This window comes from Neomonachus schauinslandi, chromosome 2 (genome assembly GCF_002201575.2).
Source record: "Neomonachus schauinslandi chromosome 2, ASM220157v2, whole genome shotgun sequence".
NCBI lineage: Eukaryota > Metazoa > Chordata > Mammalia > Carnivora > Phocidae > Neomonachus > Neomonachus schauinslandi.
In genome coordinates this window covers 96,366,710-96,394,123 of record NC_058404.1, presented here as the reverse complement: position 1 = coordinate 96,394,123, position 27,414 = coordinate 96,366,710, and the positions used below count along the sequence as shown (strand labels likewise).

The 27,414-nt window shown below is 38.2% G+C and overlaps 1 protein-coding gene across 1 annotated transcript in view; it reads left to right on the top strand.

The window, feature by feature from the left end:
* The first annotated feature begins 4,533 nt into the window (after positions 1 to 4,533).
* INTU (inturned planar cell polarity protein) overlaps positions 4,534 to 27,414 on the top strand; it is an 80,384-nt gene continuing 57,503 nt past the window's right edge. Inside the window, exons 1-2 of the mRNA XM_021681469.1 lie at positions 4,534 to 4,676; positions 19,908 to 20,449. Of these exons, the coding sequence (XP_021537144.1) occupies positions 4,534 to 4,676; positions 19,908 to 20,449 (685 nt within the window). The remainder of the gene's footprint in view (positions 4,677 to 19,907; positions 20,450 to 27,414) is intronic.

The window sequence follows — 27,414 nt, the reverse complement described above, 5'->3', positions numbered from 1 at the left end:
TTTCGTGAAAGTGGTAACATTTTGGGTGGGGCAGATTTTGTCTATTAAACTAACATATGGAAATAGACTAGCCAAGGAAGTTAACATAACCCAGAGACATGGCTACTGTAAAGATCGTTTCTTAGAAGATACTTTTATGTGGCACTTCCTGCTCCTGTTCAACCTTGTATAAGATGAAAGATTGAAAAACAACAAAAAAGACCCAGTCATATCTTCCAGGAATTTGTCGTTTGGTAGCAAAGATAGACACATTCCTAAATAATTTAGAAACACCCAAACTGATACTTGTTATAACAGAACTTTTTTGGATAGATTATGAGGGGAAAGTGGAAAGAGGAATTGTCACTGAGATAAAAAAAGAGTGTGGGAGGCTTCTTGAAAAGGGTACTATTAGAATTGGGTCTTGAAGTAAAATGTGATATTTTGGATAAGTAGCATTCCTCAATGAAAGAACCACATGAGTAAATGATTTATAAAATAACTTAAGTTTTATTGACACTTTATGTGCTAGGTATTGTACATGCATTAACTTATTGGACTCTATAAACAGTCCTGTGAAGTATATGTACCAATATCTGAATTCACAGATAAAGATATGCAGCTTGGAGAGGTTGACTGGCTCAAGATTATAGGTAGGTTCTGGAGCAGGGAGAGGTCTATCTGCCAGGCTCAAATTCAGGAGGTGGGAGTGGGTTCTAGCCTACTGGGGAAATGGTCAGTGGGCCTGCAGGTATGAAGCATTAGAACTGAGTGGAGGCTTAGGGCAGTGTTTCCCAAGTTTACCTTAACCTAGGGATCACTGAGGGGCAGGGGCACTTTTTAAAATAGAGATTTCCAGGCCAACTTCCCTGGAGATTCTGATCCTGTTTAAGTGGGGCAGGCCTTAAAATCTCTCTGTTTAACAAGAACCCCAGGGGATCATTTGATCTGACATGTTGGGCACATTTGATTAACTTGATTAATGCAGGAAATAAGGCATCTAATTCCTAACTGGTGCTCAATTGTTTGTAGAATTGGAATTTTCTTTTGTAGTCAAGAGACTACACAGTTTGGACTTTATGGGGTGACACTGAAGGTTTATGAGCAGGGTATGAAATTATTAGATGTTTATAGAGAAAAAATAGTGTTCTTTTTTAATTTTTTATAAAAATTTTCTTGAAATTCAATTTAGTTAACACATAGTGTATTATGAGTTTCAGAGGCAGAATTTAGTGATTCAACAGTTGCATATAACATCCAGTACTCATGATATCAAGTGCCCTCTTCAATGCCCATCACCCAATTACCCCATCTCCCCACCCACCTCCCCTCCAGCAACCTTCAGTTGGTTTCCTAGAGTTAAGAGTCTCTTATGGTTTGCCTCCCTCTCTGTTTTTCTCTTATTTTATCTTTCCGTCCCTTCCTCTATGTTCATCTGTTTGTTTCTTAATTTCCAGAGTGTTATTTATATGAAGAAAATGTGTTTTTTTGTTAAAATTTAAAATGTCCTTTTCTTTTTCACTTTCAATAAGATGCTTTTAAAATAACAAAATTAAAGAGGTGCCTAAAGCATTTTTTAAAGTTTATTTACTTAAGTAATCTCTACACCTAGGGGTGCCTGGGTGGCTCAGTCATTAAGCGTCTGCCTTCGGCTGGGGTCATGATCCCAGAGTCCAGGGATGAGCCCCGCATCTGGCTCCCTGCTCAGCGGGAGGCCTGCTACTCCCTCACTCACTCCCCCTGCTTGTGTTCCCTCTCTCCCTGTGTCTCTCTCTGTCAAGTAAATAAATAAAGTTTAAAAGAAAAAAATAAGTAATCTCTACACCTAAGGTGGGGCTTGAACTCAGGACCCTGAGATCAAAAGTCTCATTCTCTTCCAACTGAGCCAGCCAGGCACCCCAAGCATTCTTTGTTTTGGAATGAAATCTTAAGTAATTTTTAACATTTGAGATTGTGGTGAGAATAAGTATGTATGTTTTAACCAACATAATATAACTATTATAGTGGTTCCAACTTTTTTTTATAATAATGTTTCTCTGATTTTAAAAGTAATACATTTTTTTGGACCTCAGTGCTGATGGAAATACTTGTTTCCCTTCCTTCCTGGATCCATTCTCTTCAAACTTCTAACCCCATTACTTCCTTCATCATTTTCAGCTGGCAAGGTTGCCTTCTACTTACCTGAGAAAATAAACACTAATACATGGATAGTATTTCAGCTCCCTGACTAAAACTGGCAAGTCAGCATCCACACCTGCACCTCCCTTTAGGAACCAGTTTGAGGTATTTTTTTTAAGATTTTTTTTTTTTTCTACCGATGCGGGACTCCATCCCAGGACCCTGGGATCAGGACCTGAGCCAAAGGCAGCCGCTTAACTGACTGAGCCAGCCAGGCATCCCTAGGAACCAGTTTTAAGGAAGACATGTCAGCAAGGTCGTATCCTTCCATCTGTGCCTTAGATGCCATCTTCTCCTGCTACCCTCCTCCTCCTTTGCCCCATTATCCCTTTATGAACTAGTCCCCCGTTTTCCAATCTGAGCGATATATAAACCTCTTTTAAAGAAAAACTGTTGTGGATTTCCAGGGATGACTTAAACTTTTTTAAATTATAATTTTAAATAAACAAGTATAAGCTTTGTGTTCTATACCTCTTAGATAAGATAAAAACAATTTTATAAATTAATTCAAAGCAAACTGCAAAACAATATTCAGTAGCTGGCATACAACTCTGAAAAAGCACATTTAAAAATTATACAACAAAAAAGCTTAGGATATTCAAACGTACATATTGTATTGTGACAAATGAAACTAAATTGCATCTTGAAAGTTTAAATACTGTTAGCCTGCTACTGCTTAGGTTCTTTTTTTTTTTTTTAAAGGTTTTATTTATTTATTTGAGAGAGCAAGAGTGGAGGGGGAGGAGCAGAGGGGGAGAGAGAAGCAGGCTTCCCGCTGAGCAGGGAGCCTGACCTGGGGATCTTGACCTGGATCATGACCTGAGCCAAAGGCAGAGACTTAACTCACTGAGCCACCCAGGCGCCCCCGCTCAGGTTTTTTTTTAATTCTCCATGCATATAACCACTTTGGGCCATGGGAGGACTCATTTCCCACCACTCTTCTCTTTTTGGATTATAATATTCCATAATAACAAGATAAGTTTAGACTTCCTCTAAGAAATTTGCTGTGGCCCTCGACACCCCAGTCTATTTTCCCTTGGGTATTCCTTAGAACTCTGCATTTATCGTGATACTTATCACTGTATTTTATAAATTGCCTATTTGTCTTTCAGTCTCCACCATCTGTCCATGTAGTTTAAGTTGAAACTCCAGCACCCATCCAGTGAGATCGTAAAATATTATATCCTTTTTTTCTTGCTATAAAATGAGTATTTCCCCCATGCATTACTCTTTGAAAACATTTCTATTTCATAATATTCATATTTCATATGTTATTAACTTTTCCCCTATTGTCAAACATTTAGATTGCTTTTAGCTTTCCACTTTCAGAAATTTTATAAATTTTTTGCATCCTTTATTTTCCTGGAATAGATCTGTAACAGTTGAATTACTGAGCCCTGAGGAGGAAATATAATCTAGTAGTTAATGACTTGGGTTCAATTTTTGTTTGACTTTATTGCCTTCTAGCCAATTGACCATTAAAATGAATAACCTAAGCTTCAGTTTCTTTATTTTAGTATAAGGATATTTACTTCGTACTATGTGAATACTTAGCATAGAATACGAATAGAACAAATAATTTGAAAAATGGTTGACTCTCAATAAATGCTAGTATTTTGTACTTAGAAAAAAATACTTGATGGAGGTACTCGTAAATTACCGATAAAATTTATCAGTTTACACTTCCAACTCAGTGATGAGAACAAATTATAAGTTCGCGTTACAAAATGAACATGCAGTTGATTTCACAACATTGCCACCCATTTGAAGCAGTTTACAATATCTTTTTGGGAAAACTATAAAAACGTTTGCAATTGCGAAACAGTATGAAAACCAAAGAAACAATGGGGTGTATTTACATTAGCACCTCTTAGAGGGCGTTGCTTAAAAGCGTCCCTTCCCAGCACAAGAGGCAGAGGCCCCGAGGAAAGGTAGAGAGGAGTTTCCTTTACCTCAAGGGAACCCCAGGCTTCGTGCCTCTAAGGCTTTGGGCAGCTGTTCCTCGTAGAAAGGGCAAAGTGCAAACTGGAAGAAAAAGGGGGGGGGGAACCCACCAGTGGGTCTCCGCTGTTGATAAATTATGCGGCTCCAAAAGAGTGCATTTAGGAGAAGCTAAGCGGTGAAGTTTTAGCTACTTGAATTCCTCCAACTGAGACGCCCTCCTGGAAATTTCACCTCTTTGGCTTCTTTGAGTATTTCTCGCGCTCTCAGGAAAGCTTCCTCGTCTCCCTGGCAACCCAACCGCCACCAATTGCAGCCAAGGGTCGGCTGTCACGTGGCCCCTGCCCTTTCCCTAGCGGAGACAACATGGCGGTTAGGGCGAGCCGTAGTTTCGAGATTTGAATTACACGACTTGTAGCTATTGCATTCCTGATGATGGCGTCTCCGATTTCGTGTGGCTCGCGTCATAGCCCAGATGAGCTCCCTGGAGACCCCTCTTCACAAGAAGATGAGGATTGCGATTACGAAGATCGGGTCAGCTACTCGGGTTCATACTGCTCAGCGAGTAGCGATTATGAGTAAGAGTCTTGAAGAGGGACAATTAAATCCATCCTTTCAATCCAGAGAGTGTACACGTGGGCTGGGGGGGGACTGCCAGAATGTTGGCGTAGTTGGGATTGAGTGTTTGAGGTTCTGTAATCAGAGGGATTTATTTGAGCCACGTTCCAGTTGTGCGGTATTGTGAGCCGCAGTGACGTGCCATTCTTCGCTATTGGGGGCTTTTTATGATTGTCAGATGAGGAGGTTCTCCTCTGTGGCGGGTTCAATATTTACGGGTATATCTGTTAGGATGGTCACAAAACTCTGATCCTATCGCAGTGTCTTCTCTGCTGTTACGATCTTTGTGATTTTGGTGGAAAGGTACCCTCCACGTTTTATAAATCAACTATTTAAATTATACAGATTTTTTTTCTTGTTATAAAAATGGGTAGGATATAAAAGAAAATCCACCCATAGTCTTCACCTTCAAGGACAACTTCTCAGCATTTGGGGGTATTTCTGCTATATTTTCCTATGCGTTCTCATGGTTTTCTTGTTTTCTACTTAGTGTCATATGTAATTTTTATTTTTTAAAAAGATTTTTATTTATTTGTCAGAGAGAGAGCACAAGCAGGGGGAGCGGCAGGCAGAGTCTCGGAGAAGCAGACTCCCTGCTACGCAAGGAGCCGGATGTGGGACTCAATCGTAGGACCCAGGGATCATGACCAGGAGCTGAGGGCAGACGCTTAACCGACTGAGCCACCCAGGTGTCCCAATAACGGAATTTTTAAAATACAAAATATCTAAGTGTTATTTTCCACTTTTTAATTCTTAATAATATTGAAAAAGTTATTTTGATTCATAGGACCCAATGCTATTTCAATGTTGAAGAAATCTGTTTCTTACTGCTATGAATTAAGACCTTTTTGGAAAAGTAAATTAGCCCTAGTTTGAAATGAATGACTAACAGTGAAAAGGTTTAGGTGCCAAACCTCAACCAATCCCATAATAGACTGCCATGCATAGTCAGTTTTAGGGTGACATTTTAAGTGTATTATTTAGGAACAATGATTTCAAGTATTTAATGTGTATTTAGGAGTAAAAATTACTTGGCAATTATTTCCACCTCTGGGTATGTAAAAAAATTTTGCCATTATCTTTAAAAGGGTAAGGGAAAACTAATGACTGCTTAATATACTCTAGAGGCTCAATAAGGACAGATTACATTCTTGAAGAGACTATCAAGTATTTTGTGTAATCTTCTGCTGTGGTCATTTAAAAAATAATTTAAAAATTATGGTTATCAAGTGAGGCACTGGATGAAGTATGGGTTACAGGAAACCTAATTTGGTCTTGCTGTGGGAGTCATAGACCTTGTGAGACTCAAGCTTTTGGTTTCTCTACATCTTAGAAACACACATTTTTAGCTCAGAGAATCTGTAATTTACCCATAGTCACACAGCTGAGTGTTTCAGTATAGAAATTTAGGAGACCTGATTGCAAATGGAGTGCCCGGATTTTAATGGAATGAAGGTAAATGAACTAGCCCTGTTTCCTAGGAAATGAGCAATCTGAGGACCTTGTGTTAAGAAAACTTGTTACCTCAAAACATTTTGTGATTCAAAATACATGTAAATATGGATTTTATATATACATATATAAACATTTGTGTATATATATATTTTTTTTTTTTCAAAGGGCATTAAGCTTTCCAGATTAGTCATTCACTCGTTACTCCAAATGTTCCACTGTTTATCTCCCTAATAGTAAAAGTACAGTAAATCTCTATTGTAAAATATTTGGCTGGTCTATATTTTCAAGTCCTGTCAAGATTCAGATTTTATGGGGCGCCTGGTGGCTCAGTTGTTAAACGTCTGCCTTTGGCTCTGCTCATGATCCCAGGGGCCTGGGACCAGCCCCACAGCCGGCTCCCTGCTCAGTGGGAAGCTTGCTTCTCCCTCTCCACTCCCCCTGCTTGTGTTCCTTCTCTTACTGTCTCTCTCTCTGTCAAATAAATAAATAAAATCTTTTTAAAAAAAAAAGATTCAGATTTTTATGTTTGTTCCTTCTTCGTGTGTAGGACGTGAGAATTGATTTGCTGATCTGACCGGGTAGGTTCTGGTCTGTTCCTATTTACTTCTCTAACCTGCAGAGTCACCACTGCAGAAGTGGTCTTCCCAGTTTGGACAAAATTACTTCTTTTTTTTTTTTTTTTTTAAGATTTTATTTATTTATTTTGAGAGAGCGAGCATGTGGGATGAGGGAGGGGCAGAGGGCAAGGGAGAATCTCATGCTGACTCTGCGCTGAGTGTGGAACCTGCCGTGGAATCTCATGACCCTGAGATCATGCCCTGAACCAAAACCAACCGTGGGACACTTAACCAACTGAGCCACCCAGGCACCTCTGGACGAGATCACTTCATAATCAAAGGCACAGGGACATGTGAACATGTGAACCTAATCTTTCTCATCAAAGCTAAGAGATAGGAATTGCCCATGTTGTTGCCTATATGTAGTTCATTCTTTTTAAACTTCTGAATAGGATTCCATTGTATGAATATACCAAAATTTATCCTTTTCTTGGGTTTTAACATAGGAATGTTATACTTGAAGAATCAAAATATTTCGAAGTCATGATGCCATATACTGTATTAACATCCAGTTTAGGAAAATTCCCTTTTTCTTCTGCTCTGAACTCTGACTTCTTTTTTCTTTTAATTTAATTTCTCTTTTATCAAATTACATAGATTAGAAATTCGAACAGTGTTTATCTAAGTTTATGATGAGAAATGGCAATTCTTTGCTACCCTTTCTCTCTACTTCCAACTCAGCGTGTTTGAAGATAATTCGTATCTTCCCTGTTTCTTCTCTAGCATTGCCCATCTTACTTACTGACATCATTCTCTCCTTGCTCATGTCTTCAGATCTAATAAGTCTCCAGTCTTGTTGATTTCCTTTTCTGATAGCCACCCCTCCTTCTTTCTTTTCTTCAGAGGCACTGCCTGACTTAAAGCACTTGACTCTCCCATATAAGAGTGGAGTAGCCTTCTAACTGATCTGGATGCCTCGTCTTCTATCTCTAGTCTTTTTTGCCTACAGCTGCCAGAATTTGCTTTCTAGAACACAGTTCTAAATCATTTTTCTGTTAGAGAACCTACTATAAAAAGATATATTGTGGCAGTTTGGATCAAAGATAGAATTAAACACATGTGTGAATATTACCAGTGAAGCTAAATAAAATGAAGCAAATATTCATGTGCTTAACTAGGTCATCCCTGTGATCCAGAAGAGAAGGCTGAGATTGAAAAAACAGCTAATATGTCAGGCTTGGTCACTGATGGTTGTATTGCAAAGAATTCAACCACTTCAATTACAATGGAATTTCTTTATAATGTTGCCTGAAATAATCATCCTGGTGCAGTGTAATGAGTATTGGATTAAGATAGGGGTCAGACAACATTTCTCTTTATCCCTGCCACTAACTATATGGCTTACATGTGTCACATGACTTCTGTAAGGATCGGTTTTCACATGTTCAAATGGGAATGAGAGTATTTACTTAACTCTGAATTTTGTTGACTGTGAGATTTGTTAAATCCTAGGAACAGGAAAATTGTGAACAGTTGATGGTGAGGGATTGACAAGAAGACAAAGAGGAGTTGATGGTAGAGGTGACATGTATTTGATTTGGAAGAGGGTCAATCCAAGCTGAGTTTCATTTCCTCATTTTCCCCCAGCTTTATGGAAGTATAATTGACAAATAAAAATTGTATATATTTAAGGTGTACAATGTGGTGATTTGATATATACATACAGTGGAGGATTCTCTAAGAGAAATGCAAATTTTACAAGATTATTTTGCTTGCCTAAAAGTGTTAACATTTTAATTTCATCAAGTTTTCCCTGGTCTTGAGGGGTTCAGAATTAGAAGAATTCTTGGTTATAAGCTATCGTTTTATGAGATCTCTCTTATAACAAGTTTTCTCATCTTTGTCAGCAGTTTCACAACTTCCTCCATATCTTCAGGAGGGAGAACACTACATATTCTAAGGGGCAGTGTGGTTAAAGAGAAAACTGAAGGCTGAATGTGCAAGCATTTCTATAAAATCTTTGTGTAGATGACCTAATAAAGACATGCTTTTCTTTTTTCTTAATTCAAAATTATTTTTTCTGAAAAATTTGAAATATGCACAAAAGAAAGAAGACCCCTATATACTTCTCACCAAAGACATGGCTTTTCTTTACATGAAAACTATCTTCCTGGTATTGATTGAGAAGATTTATGGGCCTTTATTTATTCTGACTTTTATTTTAAAATTTGAAGTAATAAGATAATTGTGTTAGGGCAGTGAAACTACTCTGTATAATACTATAATGGTGGATGATACATGTCATTATACATTTACCTAAACTTGTAAAATATACACCACCAAGAGTGAACTGTAATGTAAACTATGGATTTGGGGTGATTATAATATATGAGTATAGGTTTATCCAAATGTATCACTCCGGTGGGAGATGTTGATAATGGAGGAGGTGGGAGGAAGGGAGTCTCTCTGTACCTTCAACTCAATTTTGCTTTGAACCTAAAACTGTTCTAAAAAAAAAAATGTAGTAAATCATTTTTCTATAGTACTCAAAAGCTCGGTGGCCTCCCAAATAAATTCCAGATTCCTTAGGATGATTTTAAAGCTGTTTCAGATCTGTCCCTAGCCTCTCTGATCTCATCTTTGATGATCTTCCTTCTTTAAAGCCTTCTTTATTCCCACTTGTCTTACCTCGGGCTGCTATTTAAAAAATAGTATAGAGTACCTGGGTGGCTCAGTCGATTAAGCATCTGACTCTTGATTTTGGCTCAGGTCATGATCTCAGGGTCCTAGGATTGAGCCCCACATTGGGCTCTGCACTGGGCATGGACCTGCTTAAGATTCTCTCTCTCCCTCTCCCTATGCACCCTCACCCCCGTTCCTGCTCGCACATACACTCTCTCTCAAAAAAATTAAAAAATAAAATAAAATAGCATAGACTGAGTAGCTTATAAACAACAGAAATTTATTTCTCACAATTCTGAAGGCTGGTAGTTCAAGATCACTGTCCCAGCATGGTCAGGTTCTGGTGAAGACCCTCCTCCAAGTTGTAGATTGCTGACTTTCTTTGTATCCCTACATGGCAGAGAGCAGAGAGAACAAGCAAGCTTTCTCATGACCCTTATGAGGGCACTAATCCCATTCACCAGGGCTCCATCCTCATGGCCTCATCTAATCCTAATTGCTTCCCAAAGGTCCCTCTCCTAATACCATCACATTGAGTGGTAGGGTTTCGACATACACATTTTGGGGAGACACGAACATTCAGTGCTTGACATTACTATGCAGAAACATACACCCATTCTCCTATCTCTGCTGTACTTTCACACCTATACTTGATGTCCTTTGTTCTCTCTGAAACACCCTTTCTTCCTATCTGGTCAACATCATTCAATGTCCCACTTATGTGCTAGCTTCTCCTTTACCTTTTCTGATACTTCTTAGACCTAATTTCTCCAAACTTGGCTCTCCTATAGCGGTTTTTGTTCTTCACTGTTGGCACATGCATTTTAGCTAGGTGATGAGCCCTCAGTCCATTTGACATTTTTAAAAGTACAAAAATGCCCTATCACAAAATGTTTTGCTGGCCTATGATTTCAATTTTGCCAGGCTCAGATCTTATCCCTAACTTAGTGCTTTGTAACTGAAGGGGGTGGCGGTAGGGAATGTGGTCCTGGGAATGGGGTCATTATTAGTATAGTTCCAGTGGAGATATCTTCCTGATGTAAAAATTTATTTCGTGCAGTGAGTACACAATAATTTACTGGCTGATCCCTTCCTTTTCTCTACCATACTTCACATTTGTTCCAGTGGTGACCGTGGCTAGGCTAGAAAGAACACCAGCCATCCCAGGTTCCCCACCCCTCAAGCTGCCATAACATCTAGCATAGATTTTAACCATTCAAACTATGGCTTTCTTCTAGAAAACAATCAAAAGACTTCAAGGATGAAAATTAGATATTGCTGGTAGACAGAGCACAGAAAAACAAACACAGAAAAGCGTTGGACAGACCAGTACTGAACAAACACCAGATAGAATCCATATTTATTTGTTGTGATATTTTTATTGTGTGTGTTTTTATTGAGTGTGGTTTTTCTTTGTCCCTAGAATTGTCCTGCTGTACATAGTAGCACCATGTGTGTTGACCACTTTGGTGCTTTTGCCCACTAAAAAGGAAAACAAAGTATACCGTAACAGGTTTGGAGTAGTAGCAAAAGTCTGTTTTCCTTAAGGAAATGAACCAGTAGGTCTAGCTATTCATAACTTTTCTTGTGGTAGCCAAGAAAATCCTAATACCATTTCAATTGATAAAAAGTGTTGACAATGTAAATAAGGACCTGAGAGATTCAATAATTTAGAAGAAAAAAATTAGTATCAGTGTAGAATTCTTTTTTTTTTTTTAAGATTTATTTATTAGAGAGAGAGACAGCAAGAGAGGGAACACAAGCAGGGGGAGTGGGAGAGGAAGAGGGAGAGGGAGAAGCAGGCTCCCCACTGAGCAGGGGGCCTGATACAGAGTCAATCCCAGGACCCTGGGATCATGACCTGAGTTGAAGGCTGATGCTTAACCGACTGAGCCACCTAGGCGCGCCTCAGCGTAGAATTCTTGAATATGAATTGAGAAACTTATTAGCATTATCTGAAGTTCATTTTCTTTAATATAGTTATGTTACTGTTTATGTAAGTGAACTTGGTTATTTGCAAATTAGCAAATCTTTCTTTGGGAAGAAGGACTCTGCTCATGTTTATTACATCATTTAGAGTCTTGAAAACCAATGAAACTGTCCTCAAACTTTGCAGGCAATGAATATACAATTGTTTCTATTCAGAGAAAAGTGGAATAAACAAAATAATCTCATTGAAAGACATTTACACAATGAAACTTTGCAGTTTGTACCATAGGATCTCAGAAAAGAGATTAAAGAGCACTTATGAAAATCTGTATTATAAAAATCAGAATTAAAGCTGCTAGAGTTAATTCTTTTTTCAAAATAAGCATTTTCTTTTGGCATTAAGTTTAGATTTACAGAAAAGTTGCAAACATAGTACAGAGAGTTCCCTTATATCCTTCACCCAGTTTCCCCTGATGTTAACATCTTACACAACTATGGTATGTTTGCCAGAACTAAGAAATTAACATTAGTACAGTACTATTAAATAAACTCCAGACTTTATTTGAAAATCCTTACGTCCTTTTTCTGTTCTAGGATCTAATCCAGGATATCATATTGCATTTAGTCATTAAGTCTCCCTAGTTTCCTGTGGTCTGTGACAGTTTCTTAGTTGTTTCTTGTTTTTCATAACCTGGATCGCTTGGTTAAGGTAACGTCTGCAAGGTTTCTTCACTGTGAAGTTACTGTTTCTCACTTTCCATACTCTGTTCTTTGGAACGCGTCACTAAGTCCAGTTCACATTAAAGGGGAGGAAGGATTAAGCTCCATCTCCTGGAGGAGGGAGTATCAACATATAATATTAATTTATTTAATTTTGTTATTAATAATAGTTGGACTGAAAGGTTGGTTTTTTCATAGTTGTTATCTTTAATACACCCTCTTCTAGTAGAACTAGTTTGAGAATACAGTCTTTACAACTCTGTTAAACTTTCTAACACATTAATCAGTTATGCTCTTGATGTTTATCCAAATAGGAATTAATCATCTGGAGTAGAAAATAAGGAACCTTCCAAGAATACTGAACTATGGGAGCCACAGAGGCCGCATCTAGTTTGCTTCTTTTTTTTTTGTTTAAAGATTTTATTTATTTGACAGAGAGACACAGCGAGAGAGGGAACATAAGCAGGGGGAGTGGGAGAGGGAGAAGCAGGCGTCCCGCTGAGCAAGGAACCCGATGCGGGGCTCGATCCCAGGACCCTGGGATCATGACCTGAGCCGAAGGCAGACGCCTAACCACTGAGCCACCTAACCACTAGCCACCACCTCTAGTTTGCTTCTTATGCCAATAGCACTTAGCCTGGAGCCTAGCAAATAGAGGTCATTGGAGACATCTTCCTTTATTGCCAGGGGTTGGAACAATACAGACGTATGAGTGCTATATCTAATAAAGTTACAAGTTTCTCTACATTTTTGATTCTGTTGGGCAAGAGGAAAGTGACTGACATTAATTTGACGCTTACCATGCCAAGCACATTTTTAAATTTACTGTTGATAACAGCCATGTGAGGTAGCTATAACCTGTTTTCTAGAGGAGAAAAACTAAAGCTTAGAAAAGTAAAAATGTCAATAGAACAGAATTTGAACCCAGGTCTTTGTGACTTCTCAGTTCTTTTTTTTTTTTTTGCTATACATGTTTCCTTCTTTCATGAGTCTTGTACATTCATTTCCCTGTCTTTGTTCCTGTTCCTCTTATCTCCCTTCTTTTAATTTCTTCTTCCTCTTAAAGTGAAGTATCTTTTAAATTTAGAGGTGAGGAAAATGGATCTCATTCGTTGCTGGTGGAAATGTGAATTGGTGTAATCTTTGGATAAAAATGTATATGTATACATATAAGGATGGTTACTGTATCATTGTCCATAAGGGTAAAACAAATACTGAACACAAAGCTAGCTTATAAGGAGGTGAATGACCAAATGTGCTTCATCCTTGATAGGAACCATTAATGCAGCCATTAGGGGTGATACATGTTAAAGGTATGTGTATATATACGTGAATATATATATGTATATATACACACATTTGAAAGATGATTCCACATTTTAATTATTTATTTATTTATTTTTTATTAAGAGTTTATTTATTTGACAGAGAGAGACAGCGAGAGAGGGAACACAAGCAGGGGGAGTGGGAGAGGGAGAAGCAGGCTTCCGCTGAGCAGGGAGCCCAATGCAGGGCCCGATCCCAGGACCCTGGGATCATGACCTGAGCCGAAGGCAGACGCTTAATGACTGAGCCACCCAGGTGCCCGTCCACATTATATTTATATATAATAGAATATGTAATAATTCTAGTTTTTCAAAACAATGACAGCATAATCCTGTATATATTTTTATATGATTTTATGATTTTTTAAAAGATTTTATTTATTTATTTGAGACAGAGAGAATGAGAGAGAGAGAGCACATGAGAGGGGGGGAGGGTCAGAGGGAGAAGCAGGCTCCCCGCCGAGCAGGGAGCCCGATGCGGGACTCGATCCCGGGACTCCAGGATCATGACCTGAGCCGAAGGCAGTCGCTTAACCAACTGAGCCACCCAGGTGCCCTGATTTTATGATTTTAAGAACATGAATATTTAACATTTATGTCAGTGAAAAGTAGGAAGGGAAGATGACATGTATTATAGTTTTGTTCCCATTTATATAAAATGAGTCTGTCCATAGGTATGCATAAAAGGATGCATGAAAGTATAGTCACCAACTAGCAATCTGGTCGACATTAATTCCTTCCTCTGTCATCATCTCATCTAATCAGTCTCAAAGTACAGTGATTTTCAAGCATTTCTTAAATGTTTTTCTTACTTTCCATGTTTTCTGCCTTGCTTTATTTATTTATTTATTTACTTTTATTATTATGTTATGTTAATCACCATACATTACATCATTAGTTTTTGATGTAGTGTTCCATGATTCATTGTTTGCGTATAACACCCAGTGCTCCATTCAGTATGTACCCTCTTTAATACCCATCACCAGGCTAACCCATCCGCCCATCCCCCTGCCCTCTAGAACCCTCAGTTTGCTTCTCAGAGTCCATAGTCTCTCATGGTTCGTCTCCCCCTCCGATTTCCCCCCTTCATTCTTCCCTTCCTGCTATCTTCTCCTCCTTTTTGTTTTTTTTGTTAACATATAATGTATTATTTGTTTCAGAGGTACAGGTCTGTGATTCAACAGTCTTACACAATTCACAGCGCTCACCATAGCACATACCCTCCCCAATGTCTATCACCCAGCCACCCCAACCCTCCCACCCCCCACCACTCCAGCAACCCTCAGTTTGTTTCCTGAGATTAAGAATTCCTCATATCTGCCTTGCTTTAGATACCATCTTTGCCCAGTATCTAAACATCCCCCTAACTATTCTCTTGACTTGAATCTTATCTACCTCAAATCCTTCTTCCAATTTCTTTTTAAAGTAGATCTATCCAGAGATACCTGACACATAAATCTCTATCTAAAACTCTTACACTATAAAATCCAAACCCCTTGCCATGGTCCAAAAGGCCTTGTAAAATTAAGACTTGACTACGTTTCCTCTCGTGCCCCACCTTTGGCAACCGTAGACTAGCTTTGTTTTGTTTTGTTTATAAGATTTTATTAAAATTCCTAGTTAGTTAACATACAGTGTAATATTAGTTTCAGGAGTAGAATTTAGTGATTCATCACTTACTTACAACACCCAGTGCTCATCACCACAAATGCCCTCCTTAATGCCTATCACCTATTTAGCCCCTCCCCTGCTCACCCCCCCTCCAACATGTCTATTCTCTATAATTAAGAATCTGTTTTATGGTTTGCCTCTCTTTCTTCGCCCCCTCTGATGTTCATCTGTTTTGTTTCTTAAATTACACCTATGAGTGAAATCATATGGTATTTGTCTTTCTCTGACTGACTTACTTCACTTAGCATAATACTCTAGCTCCATCCACATCATTGCAAATGGCAAGATTTCATTCTTTTTTATGGCTGAATAATATTCCTCTGTGTGTGTGTGTGTATCACCTCTTCTTTATCCATTCATCAGTTGATGGATACTTGGGCTGCTTCCATATTTTGGCTATTGTTGGTAATGCTGCTATAAACACTGGGGAGCATGTACCCCTTTGAATCAGTATTTTTGTATCCGTTAGGTAAATACCTAGTACTGCAGTTGGATCATATGGTAGTTTTCTTTTTAACTTTTTGAGGAATTTCCATACTGTTTTCCAGAGTGGCTACACCAGCTTGCATTCCCACCAACAGTATAGTTCCCCTTTCTCTGTATCCTCACCAACATCTGTTGTTTCCTGTGTTGTTAATTTTAGTTATACTGACAGGTGTGAAGTGTTATCTCATTGTGGTTTGGATTTGTATTTCCCTGATGATGAGTGATGTTGAGCATCTTTTTATATGTCTGTTGGCCATCTGTATGTCTTTGGAAAAATGTCTGTTCATGTGTTCTGCCCATTTCTTAACTGGATTATTAGTTTTTTCGGTGTTGAGTTTGATAAGTTCTTTAAGATTTTGGACATATCCTTTATCAGATATGTCATTTGCAAATATCTTCTCCCATTCTGAAGGTTTCCTTCTAGTTTTGTTGATGGTTTCCTTCGCTGTGCAGAAGCCTTTTATTTTGATGTAGTCCCAGTAGTTCATTTTTGCTTTTGTTTCCCTTGCCTCAGGGGACCTATCTAGAAAAAAGTTGCTACAGCCAATGTCAGAGAAAAGAAGTTGCTGCCTGTGTTCTCTTCTAGGATTTTTAATATTTCAGGTCTCATTTAGGTCTTTCATCCATTCGGTCTTTCATCCATTTTGAATTTATTTTTGTGTATGGTGTAAGAAATCGGTCTAGTTTCATTCTTCTGCACAGGCAGCAACTTCTCTGACATTGGCTGTTTTCCCAGCACCATTTTTTGAAGAGACTATCTTTTTTCTGTTAGATATTCTTTCCTGCTTTGTTGAAGATAAGTTGACCATATAGTTGTGAGTCTATTTCTGGGTTTTCTGTTCTGTTCCATTGATCTATGTGTCTGTTTTTCCACCAATACCATACTGTCTTGATCACTACCCCTTTGTAATATAACTTGAGGTCTGGAATTGTGATGTCACCAGCTTTGCCTTTCTTTTTCAAGATTGCTTTGGCTATTTGGGGTCTTTTGTGGTTCCATACAATTTTAGGATTGATTGTTCTAGCTCTGTGAAAAATGCTGGTGGTATTTTGATAGGGATTGCATTAAATGTGTAGATTGCTTTGGGTAGTATAGACATTTTAACAATATCTGTTCTTTCCATCCATGAGCATGGAATGTTTTTCCATTTCTTTGTGTCATCTTCAATTTCTTTCATCAGTGTTTTATAGTTTCAGAGTACAGATCTTTTACCTCTGTGGTTACATTTATTCCTAATTATCTTTTTTTTGGTGTAATTGTAAATGGCATCAATGCCTTAATTTCTCCTTCTGCTGCTTCATTATTGGTGTAGAGAAATGCAACAGATTTCTGTACATTGATTTTGTATCCTGGGACTTTACTGAATTTGTATATCAATTATAGCAATTTTTTGGTGGAGTCTTTCAGGTTTTCTACATAGGGTAACATGTTGTCTGCAAATGGTGGAAGTTTTACTTCTTCTTTGCCAATTGCCTTTTATTTCTTTTTGTTGTCTGATTGCTGAGGTTAGGACTTCCAGTACTATGTTAAATAACAGTGGTGAGAGTGGATATCCCTCTCTTCTTCCTGACCTTAGAGGAAAAGCTCTGTTTTTCCCCTTTGAGGATGAAATTAGCTGTGCGTTTTTCATATATGGCCTTTATGATGTTGAGGTATGTTCCTTCTTTAGTTGTCTGCATAGGCCAGACTAGTTTTAGTTGTCCACATAGGCATAGAGACAGTCCCTCAAGGCCTCTGCTTATGCTGTTATTTCTGCTTGGAATTGTCTTTTCTTCTTCCCCTTCAGGCCTCCATATCCCCATCACCAACCACTTACTCTTTTAAAACTTACTTCTGTGTATCCTCTACCAGAAATTCTCCCTGCCCTCACCCTCAATCCCAGGCTAAAACACTGACCTCTGTTTTGCATTTACCATGTGTATTATTGTGAATTCTTTCTCACTTTCTCTTCCCCACTGGACAAGGGAAGGACTGATGTGGTTTTTTGTTTGTTTGTTTGTTTTTTAAAGATTTTATTCATTTATTTGACAGAGAGAGACATAGTGAGAGCAGGAACACAAGCAGGGGGAGTGGGAGAGGGAGAAGCAGGCTTCCCGCAGAGCAGGGAGCCCGACGTGGGGCTCGATCCCAGGACCCTGGGATCATGACCTGAGCCGAAGGCAGACGCTTAACAACTGAGCCACCCAGGCGCCCCAGGACTGGTGTTTTAATCATTACAATTCTAGTACCTTCCAAGCACCTGGCACTGTTGATTTGCTCCATGATTGAATGTCCTGTGCCCCCCTGCCCTCTTTAAGTCGTAGCCAAAAAGTGGTTGGTTCTCATTCAAATTTTGGAGATAAGATGAAACATCTTCATGTTTAGCATAGGGGAAAAAGTATTTCTTTGGGGTCACATATTTAATACAAATAATATACTAGATTAAAAGAGAGATTATGAAGCAAATGATTTCATTCATTGTTTAAATTGATATGTATCTTCATAAGTAATTGTGTATAACCATGATATGTACATTGTGCCATTTTAAATTATGGTACATACTTACCTAAATTTTTTATGATTGGAGGCAGTTATTTAGATTCTTCAGAGTAGAATTACAGAGTTAATAAATACCAATTTCTGTGGGTACAAATGGATATGGTTGAAACATCTGATAAATGGTTAATACCTGGTGCTAAGTGGTGCTAACACGATGCCACACATTGGGAACCAACAAGTGCCAAAGAAATATTAGTTTTGATATTTGGGGTTAGGTATGCCTTTTTTTAACCATTAATATATAGTTGAAAATCCTGAATTAATTGCCAGCCACAGATGAGATAGGTGGTTAATTTCAGAGTTGAGTAATAGAATAGTGCATTTTTTTAAATTAATTTTCACAGTTTTTAGAGAGACAGTTGACTTTTTTTGAGAGAGAGAGAGAGAGAGCACATGTGTGCATGCAGTGGGGGGAGGGACAGAGGAAGAGGGGGAGAGAGAATCTTAAGCAGGCTCCAAGCCTGGTGTGGAGCCCAACACCAGTACCCAAGCCCTACACGGGGCTGGATCTCACAACCCTGAGATCATGACCTGAGCCGAATTCAAGCGTCAGACACTTAACTGACTGAGTCACCCAGGCTCCCCTAGAGAGACAGTTGACTGTTAAAAGAACCGGAGTTGCTAATAAACACTGCAGAAAACGGAAATGTCTTCTATTTGATGAAATGATTAGAATACAAATTATACCCTTTTACATCAGAATATTACAGCTCTCTTAACATATTTTCCACTGTAACCAGTTTGCTTTAAAAAATAGCAGTTTGAAAGGTAAAGTGTTCATAACATTAAACAGGCAGGGTGGAGTCTGTGATTAGGTTTGTTACCTTAAGATGAGCATTTTAGGGGCACCTGGGTGGCTCAGTCGTTAAGCGTCTGCCTTTGGCTCAGTTCATGATCCCAGGGTCCTGGGATCGAGCCCCACATCGGGCTCTCTGCTCAGCGGGAGGCCTGCTTCTCCCTCTCCCACTCCCCCTGCTTGTGTTCCCTCTCTCGCTGTGTCTCTCTCTAACAAATAAATAAATAAAATCTTTAAAAAAAAAAAAGATGAGCATTTTGTTTTTTAATGCTGTTTCAGTCATTTTAGTAGAAGTACTTTTGTTTTTTTCAATGGCCTACTTCCCAGTTGAAATTTTTTTTAACAATCACATGATGAATTATGTAATATGTGGTTTACTTTTCTTACTACAATTATTCATAAAAAGGAGTTTTATGGAAATTACAAGCTATAGAAGCAATGACTATAAATGTGATTATAAACTAGTTGTTTTCAGAGATTTTAGTTTATGGTGAGGTGAATGTTTGTTTTTTGAAAATTTACTGTATAAACAAATCTTATTAATAATGGTAGGCTTTAGCTTTCATTTTAACATGACAGCCATGCTGAAGTTTCTATGCAAATAGGATGTTTTTATGTCCAATTTCCAAATGGCTTATGTCTGGATATAATTGCACAATCAACTATTAATGTAAATTATTGTCCAATGAAATTGTCTAAAGTGGACAATAACCTTACAAGGGCTGAATTAAAATGAAAAAAAACAAAAACAAAAACCCTTAGATTCTAGAAGGAGGCCATCTCCTTTTTTTGTTTTCCATCACTATGCTTTTTTGATACCCTCTCCTCCAACCCCATTTCTTCAAGACTCTTAAAAAGTGTCCTAGAAAATAATGTTGATGCTTATAATAAATCAGAAATAGTAAGGAGACTTTGAAAGAATCAAAGAACTTTCACCTCCTCCCACCTCCCTGCACCCCCAGTGCCTGAAAGACATAACTATTTTTCTTATGTTTGGCTGCTATTCAGAGTATCTTTTCTATTTTTCACAGTGATGTTGAACCTGAATGGCTGGACAGTGTGCAGAAAAATGGAGAATTATTTTATTTGGAATTGAGTGAGGATGAAGAAGAAAGCCTCCTTCCTGAGACTCCTACAGTGAACCATGTCAGGTTCAGTGAAAATGAGATTATAATTGAAGAGGATGATTACAAAGAAGGAAAAAAGTATGAACCTAAACTCAAGCGGTTTACCAAAATTTTAAAAACTAAAAGTCTTCTACCTAAGCGCTACAATAAACAAAAGAGTAATGACAATGGACCGGTGTCCATTCTAAAGCATCAATCCAATCAGAAAACAGGAGTTGTTGTCCAACAGCAGCAGTACAAGGATGTGAATATTTATGTAAACCCCAAAAAGTTAACTGTGACCAAGGCCAAAGAGCAGCTCAAGCTTCTGGAAGTCCTGGTTGGGATTATCCATCAGACCAAGTGGAGCTGGAAAAAAAGTGGAAAACAGGGCAGTGGAGAGAGACTTGTGGTCCATGGCCTGCTGCCAGGAGGCTCTGCCATGAAGAGTGGTCAGATATTAATTGGTAAGTGTTGCTGGTGAACATTGTGCTTGTTTGCAGAGATTCATGATTAGTGATGCCTTGTGAGACGTGATCAAAACAATTATATCCAAAGTCTTAACAGATTAAGGACTGCTTGATGATATTTGGGACAGTAGTGAAATTGTTAATCATGGTGTACTACAAGGCATGATGTTCTTAAAATAAGTACTTTGGTGAGTTGAATATGTGTGTGCCTTGTTTAGGCCAAGGAATAGCTTAACTAATTTTTGAGTTTTGAATTATATCATTTTATTTCATCTTGGTTATGTTTGCTGACAAGAAAAAGAAAATAAGTTAATTTTACAGTGATAATGTAGATTTGAATGACCTATATCCAATAGCATGATATAAAAATATGTAATTTATGAATAAAAATACTTTTAAATTGTATGTTTGCACTTGAGTACACTAAGTTCTTGGAGTGGTTTTAAACTGTTTCGTCTGGCATATTTAGCAACAGTGATGTTATACATAAATTTCCTTTTAAGGGTGCTTGTCATAAAATATCTCATCAATTTGAAGGGAAAAAAATATATCCGAAAGTTATTCTGAATATATATTAAGGGGAGCATTTTGTATTGCTGATACATTTTCCGCTGTTGGATATAATGCTTGAGTTAGAGGCAATTTCGTTACTTAGGTAAAAGCTATATTAGTCAAATGTGAGAATATATTATTAATGAAACTTAAAAGTTATTAACAAATCTAAAAGCTGGCAGTCTTTAAAGTTGACTCAGCCTACCAGATTTAGATACAGAAACTTTTATAGCTACCTTAGAAACATTTAAAAATATTTCTTTAAGTCTAAGTTGCATTTGTTTGTTCACTGAGTCCACAAAATTTTTGAGCATCTGCTAAGTGTCAGGAATACAAAGATTACTCTAAGGATCCACTCACTCCTCTTAAGAAGCTCCTACTGTGGTGCAAGAGGTGGGTCAGAAATAAGCAGGCAGTTTCGCATAGTATGATAAGTGCCATGATAGGGTTTACAAGAATGAATCACATAGGAAGAGCGTCTATGCAGTGTGTGTTCCAAATGGTTGCAACAAGATCTCCACATTCTCTTCTTAACAATGCAGTGTTGATACTCCTCCCATGGAGAGTTAAGTTTTTGTGTCCTCCCTTCCCTACCACTGTGGGCCTGGACTACAGCTTAAGTAGTACTATGTGATTTCAGAGCATAGGGATCGTAAAAGGGGATGCAGCTTCTGCCTGGTGTTCTTGGAACCCAGTTGCCATTGTGTGAGCAAGGCCGATCCATATGAAGAGGCCATGAATACTATTCTGGCTGATCACCCCAGCTGAGGCCTCAGCCACCCTGCAGCATCAGCTACCACACATGAGTGAAGAAGCCTTCCAGAAAATTCCAGCCCCAACCACCATGTGGCTGCAACCACAGAGGGAACCCCAAGTGAAAACCTCAGCTAAGCCCAGTCAACCCCAGAACCAGGAAAGATAATAAATGGTGGTGGTTGTTTTAAACTCCGAAGTTTCGGGGTCATTCGTTATACAGCAGCGGAGAGCTGGAACAGAAGCTAATATCATGCTTACATTCTCTCAGGTGCTCAACTTCCTTTTTTGTAAAATGTCTCTAAGGTTTATTCTTTTCGTTCTGTCAGAGGATGCCAGAATTCATGCTTATGAAATCTTGCCTGGTTGTTATCAACCACCATAATTTTAGGGTACCACATGATGGGAAACTCCTATATTTATCTGGGGCCTCTGCTCAGGACCTAATTGGACTGATTTGTAGACAAATCTCTAAAATTCTTTTTACCCATTTCCCTTGAAACCTAGTGTAGAGGTGGTTATGGTCAGTGAGTGTCCCATTCCATGTTTCCTTTCCCCTGATCCTCACTCCAGTCTGCCGAACCCTCTAGGAATGCCCCTTACCTCTAGACCTGATCTTTTTGCACCATCTGTATGGGAGGGAAGAGAATGAACTATAGAGAGGAAGAGGCTGCTAGGTAGTCCTGTTGTTTATCTTTAAAATAATTTAAAGATACACAGGATGCTGATAGTATACTTTCTGGCTTGAGTGTGGTTACATGGGTGTGTTCACTTTTTGATAATTTATTATTGTACCGTTATAGTTTGTACACTTTTCTGCATGTGTATGAATAGCAATGAAAAGGCAGAAAAATGAAGTTCATGATTTCAGTTTCATAATGGAAAAGTTTCTGATTTACCAATAAGTAAAAAAAAAGATTTGTCAAAATAAAATGATTATTTCATCCTTGGTGCATAGCAAAATGCTTGGTTGATAAATAAGCCCTCAAAAACATTTATTAAATAAATGCATAAACTATGTAGAAAAATATGTGCAGGGAAAACAATTGGAAGTAAATATAAATACCGCAAAATGCTAATAGTGTTGGGTTTGTGTGGAGACGTTATAGGTGGTTGGTTTTCTCTTTTTTCAGATTTTTAACTTTATGGTGATGTTGTATATTTTTAAAGTTATATACTTTGGGAATAAATAATGGACAATTTTAATATCATAGTGACTTTGATAATCCCCCAGCACTGAATTTTCTCATTTGTTTCTTTCATGGTTTCATTTTACACTGAAGTCTGTGGTTGAACTGTGAGGTAACCCCATAGGCAGGAGGATCTTGAAAACTTTGTCCTGGTAAAGCAGTTTGCTGGGGTGATTTCTGCCATTGTCTAGCTGGAGAATGACCCTCCTTTGACTAAAGTGCATTGGGCAACACAGACTGGTGACTGTTTTCATGCTTTCCTTTCATGACAGTAGACCTCTGTTCTATTCTGATTCTCCTTTCCTGGGGTTTTGGGGGTTTTGCTGCATTTTCTAGTGCCATTTTTGCTGTTCTTGCTGCTGACTTGCATCTTTATTTTTTATTTCTGAGTTTTTCTTAGAAGACTGACCGCTGAGGGGCACCAGGGCAGCTCAGTCAGTTAAGCATCCAACTCTTGATTTCCAGCTCAGGTCATGATCTCAGGGTTGAGTTCAAGTCCCATGTTGGGCTCCATGCCCAGCGTGGAGTCTGCTTAAGACTCTCTCCTTCTCCCTCTGCCCCTTCCCTGCTCCTTCCCACCCCCATGCACGTGAGTGTGTGCATGTGCTCTCTCGCTCAAAAAAATAAGTAAATCTTAAAAAAAAAAAAAGTTTGACAGCTGATTGCTCCTTAATTACCGGTAGCCAGCCTCTATCCCTAGACCAAAGCATATCCTCTTTACCTGTATCCTAGAAACTGCGTATCACCTTGGTGATTTTTTTTCAAGATGACCCATTTTTACTCATTTTAACTAGGTGTTTTTTAAGGATTGGAAAGGATAGAGCTAAAGAAATCACATTAATGTTGTAGACACACATATCCCTGTAGAATGTTTCTGCTCAACAATAAAACAAAGTTTTTATTTTAAGTGCTTTTTATGCAACTTCTAATGTTCTCACCTGTGATCACTGAATAACTTTGTTTTGTATGACACATTTGTGCTATTTCTCTTTTAATTTTTTTGCAGTTTATTTACTTTTTAAAAATCTTTTTGAGGCATAACATATATTCATAACATGGACAAATCTTAAGCGTACATTCAGCGAATTCTGACATATGTTATATGCCTGTGTAACTACCACCCAGGTCAAGATAAAAACATTTCCAGTACCCAGAAGGCTCCATGGTGCCTCCTCCCAGTTAATACCCTCTCCCTTCTGAAAGTCAAGTTTTCTATTAACAGAGTTGACTTTTCCTCCTCCTCTTCTTTTTTTTTTTTTTAATTTTACCCCTTCTTGAACTTCATTTAAAGGAAGTATAAAGGGGCGCCTGGGTGGCTCAGTCGTTAAACGTCTGCCTTTGGCTCAGGTCAGGATCCCAGGGACCTGGGACCTGGGATTGAGCCCCGTATTGGGCTTCCTGCTCAGCAGGAAGCCTACTTCTCCCTCTCCTACTCCCCCCTGCTTGTGCTCCCTCTCTTGCTGTGTCTCTCTCTGTCAAATGGATAAATAAAATCTTACAAAAAAAAAAAAAGGAAATATAAAGTGTGTATTCTCTTGCACTTACTTTCTTTATTTTATAATCTGTGAGAAATATCCAGGCTGTTGCTATGTAGTATTCCATTGTATATTCATTTTTCCATTTCACTGTTGATGGACATTCTGGTTGTTTCCAGTTAAAACATTTGAAGTGCTTTTTTAAGAAGATAGGTTTGGTTTTTTGTGAGTACCTAATGAATGGTTTTATTCTCTAATATTTTGTATGTTGTTATTTGATACACATTTTTATTTTCACCTTCTGTAATACTTGAAACATTTCAATTTTCCTCCCTTTATTTTTAAAGATTTATTTATTTTATTTTTATTTATTATTATTTTTAAAGATTTTATTTGCCCATTTGTCAGAGAGATAGAGAGCACAAACAGGGAGAGTGGCAGGCAGAGGGAGAAGCAGGCTCCCACTGAGCAAGGAGCCAGATGTGGGGCTCAATCCCAGGACTCCGGGATCGTGACCTGAGCCAAAGGCAGACGCTTAACCAACTGAGCCACCCAGGCATCCCTATTTATTTATTTTAGAGAGAGAGAGAGCAAGCCGGGAGAAGGGCGGAGAGAGAGGGACAGAGAATCTCAAGCAGACTCCGAGCTGAGCATGGAGCCCATTGTGGGGCTCGATCTCATAACCCCAAGATCATGACCTAAGCTGAAACCAAGAGTCACACGCTTCACCAACTGAGCCACCCAGGTGCCCCAGTATTTCAATTTTGTTAACGAAAGTAACTCCGCTGTGCTTTTCTGTCTCTCCTCCCTCACATCATTTCTTTTCCACATTTTACCTGTGGTACTTGACCCAGTAGTAGAGGAAAGAAACAAGCAGTGACTTCATTGCAAAGATAGAATTAGAGTTTTTAGGCCTTCCTAGAGAGTTTCTGGTGCAGTTACTTCCTTCTACAGATGAGTACCAGAAGCATTACGTGATTTGCCCAAGAACAGAGGGCAGTCAGTGATAAAGCTGGGACCTACAAGTCCTGATTTCTGTTCACAAAACTCTTTCATTGCTGTAGTGCTTCGCTTGAATGGGTGGGGGGAACCCCGAAGGATTTCTCTTTGAAGCCACAAAGAAAAGAAATTATTGAATCCTTCCAAAATGTAATTTGGAAATAAGGATTAAGCTACAACAGTGTACCACTTAACCATTTAATCCATTTGGGGACACTTATCCGAAAGAAATAATCTAAAACAGATCTGTAAACCATGACCTGTATGTCAGATCAGTCCTACCATTCATTTTTGTAGTCTGAAAACTGAGAATGGTTTTTACCTTTTCAGTGATTAAAAAATAAAAATCAAAAGAGCAGTATTTTATTACATATGAAAGTTATGTGAAATTCACATGTTGGTGTTCATAAATAAAATTGTATTGGAGCACAGCCACATTCATATGTTTATTGTCTATTGCTGCTTTCGAACTGCAGTTGCAGAGTAGAGTAGTGGCTGCAACAAAAACCATATGGCCTGCAGAGCCTAAAATATTTACTTATCTGGCCCTTTACAGAAAGTTTGCTGAACCCAGATGTAAAAGAAGGAAAACTATGTGCATGAAAACATTTATTTAAGCATTTTTTAAGTAAGAATAAAAATAAAAAGCATGAAAATGTCAAACTGGAGTATGGTTATTTGAATTATAATTTAATAAATGTCTGCATTATTTGGCTCTTAAAAATTGTAATCTAAACACTATGTACCAACATAAAAATTCTTATTACTTGAGAGGTTTAAAAGGATGAAATTCCTTTATACCTCATTTGTGTCAATGTAAGTAAAGACTAAAAATAATTTGCGAAGATAATTATGGCTAAAAGTGCTGGGGTCATCAGTAATTTTTCAACATTTCTGTAGTATTATTTTCTATTTTAATGAGAAATAAAAACCTTGCACCAGTTTCTTATCCGGCATCATCAGGCAATGTGATCTTTAACTTAATCAAATGTTTTGAATGATAGTTACAATATATGAGCCACTATTATTCAAGGATTTCTAGAATGATAGATTAGGAGAGACCGTAATTTTCTGCTTATGCCTGCATATTATAAATGAGGGATTGATATTGGCACTCAAAAAATGTATAATAAAGTTAATTCTCTCAAAATTTAAGGATTTTTCAGTAAATGTCTTGACAGTAAATGCATTAACTTGAATGTATAACATGGCAGTATGGTAAGTGTGTTTCAAAAAAGTGAGATTTTCTTCCCCCTGAAGTCAAATTCAGCTTAATTTAAAAGACCAATTTAAACTCAGTCTGATCCCACCCCACTGGCACATACACATTTCCAGTCCTTCTGTGCATAAATCCCTCCTTCTAATAAGATTGATTTAGTTTTTTCTCCAATGACCTCTTTGTACCTTGTATATCCAGGCCTGTTCTTTTTCATTTATGGTCCATGATTCTCATTTGGTGCTTAGCCAAGACTGCTTTGTATTGTTAGGCAGGTGTATTCATTTTCTATTGGTGCTGTGACAAATTACTACAAACTAAGTGGTTTAAAACAACACAAATTTATCATCTTGCAGTTCTGGAATTTAGAAGTCGAAAATGTGCCCTCTTGCACTAAAATCAAAGTATCCACAGGGCTACATTCCTTATGGATTCTCTAGGGTAGAAATCCCGTTACTCGGCCAGCTTTTCAGAGGCCACTTGAACTCCTTGTCTTGTGGTCCCTTCCTGCATCTTCAAAGCCAGCAGTGTAGCATTTTCAAATCTCTCTCTGACTCTGACCCTCCTGCCTCCTGCCTATAAATACCCTGTGATTACATTGGGCCACTTAATCTCCCGATCTCAACATCCTTAACATGCCAAGTCCCTTTTGCCATGTAAGGTAACATTGACAGATTTCAGTGATTAGGATGTGAACAACTTTAGGGGACCATTATCTGCCTACCACAGTGGGGTTTTTTTTAGTAAAATAATGAGTTTTAATTTGTTTTTATAATA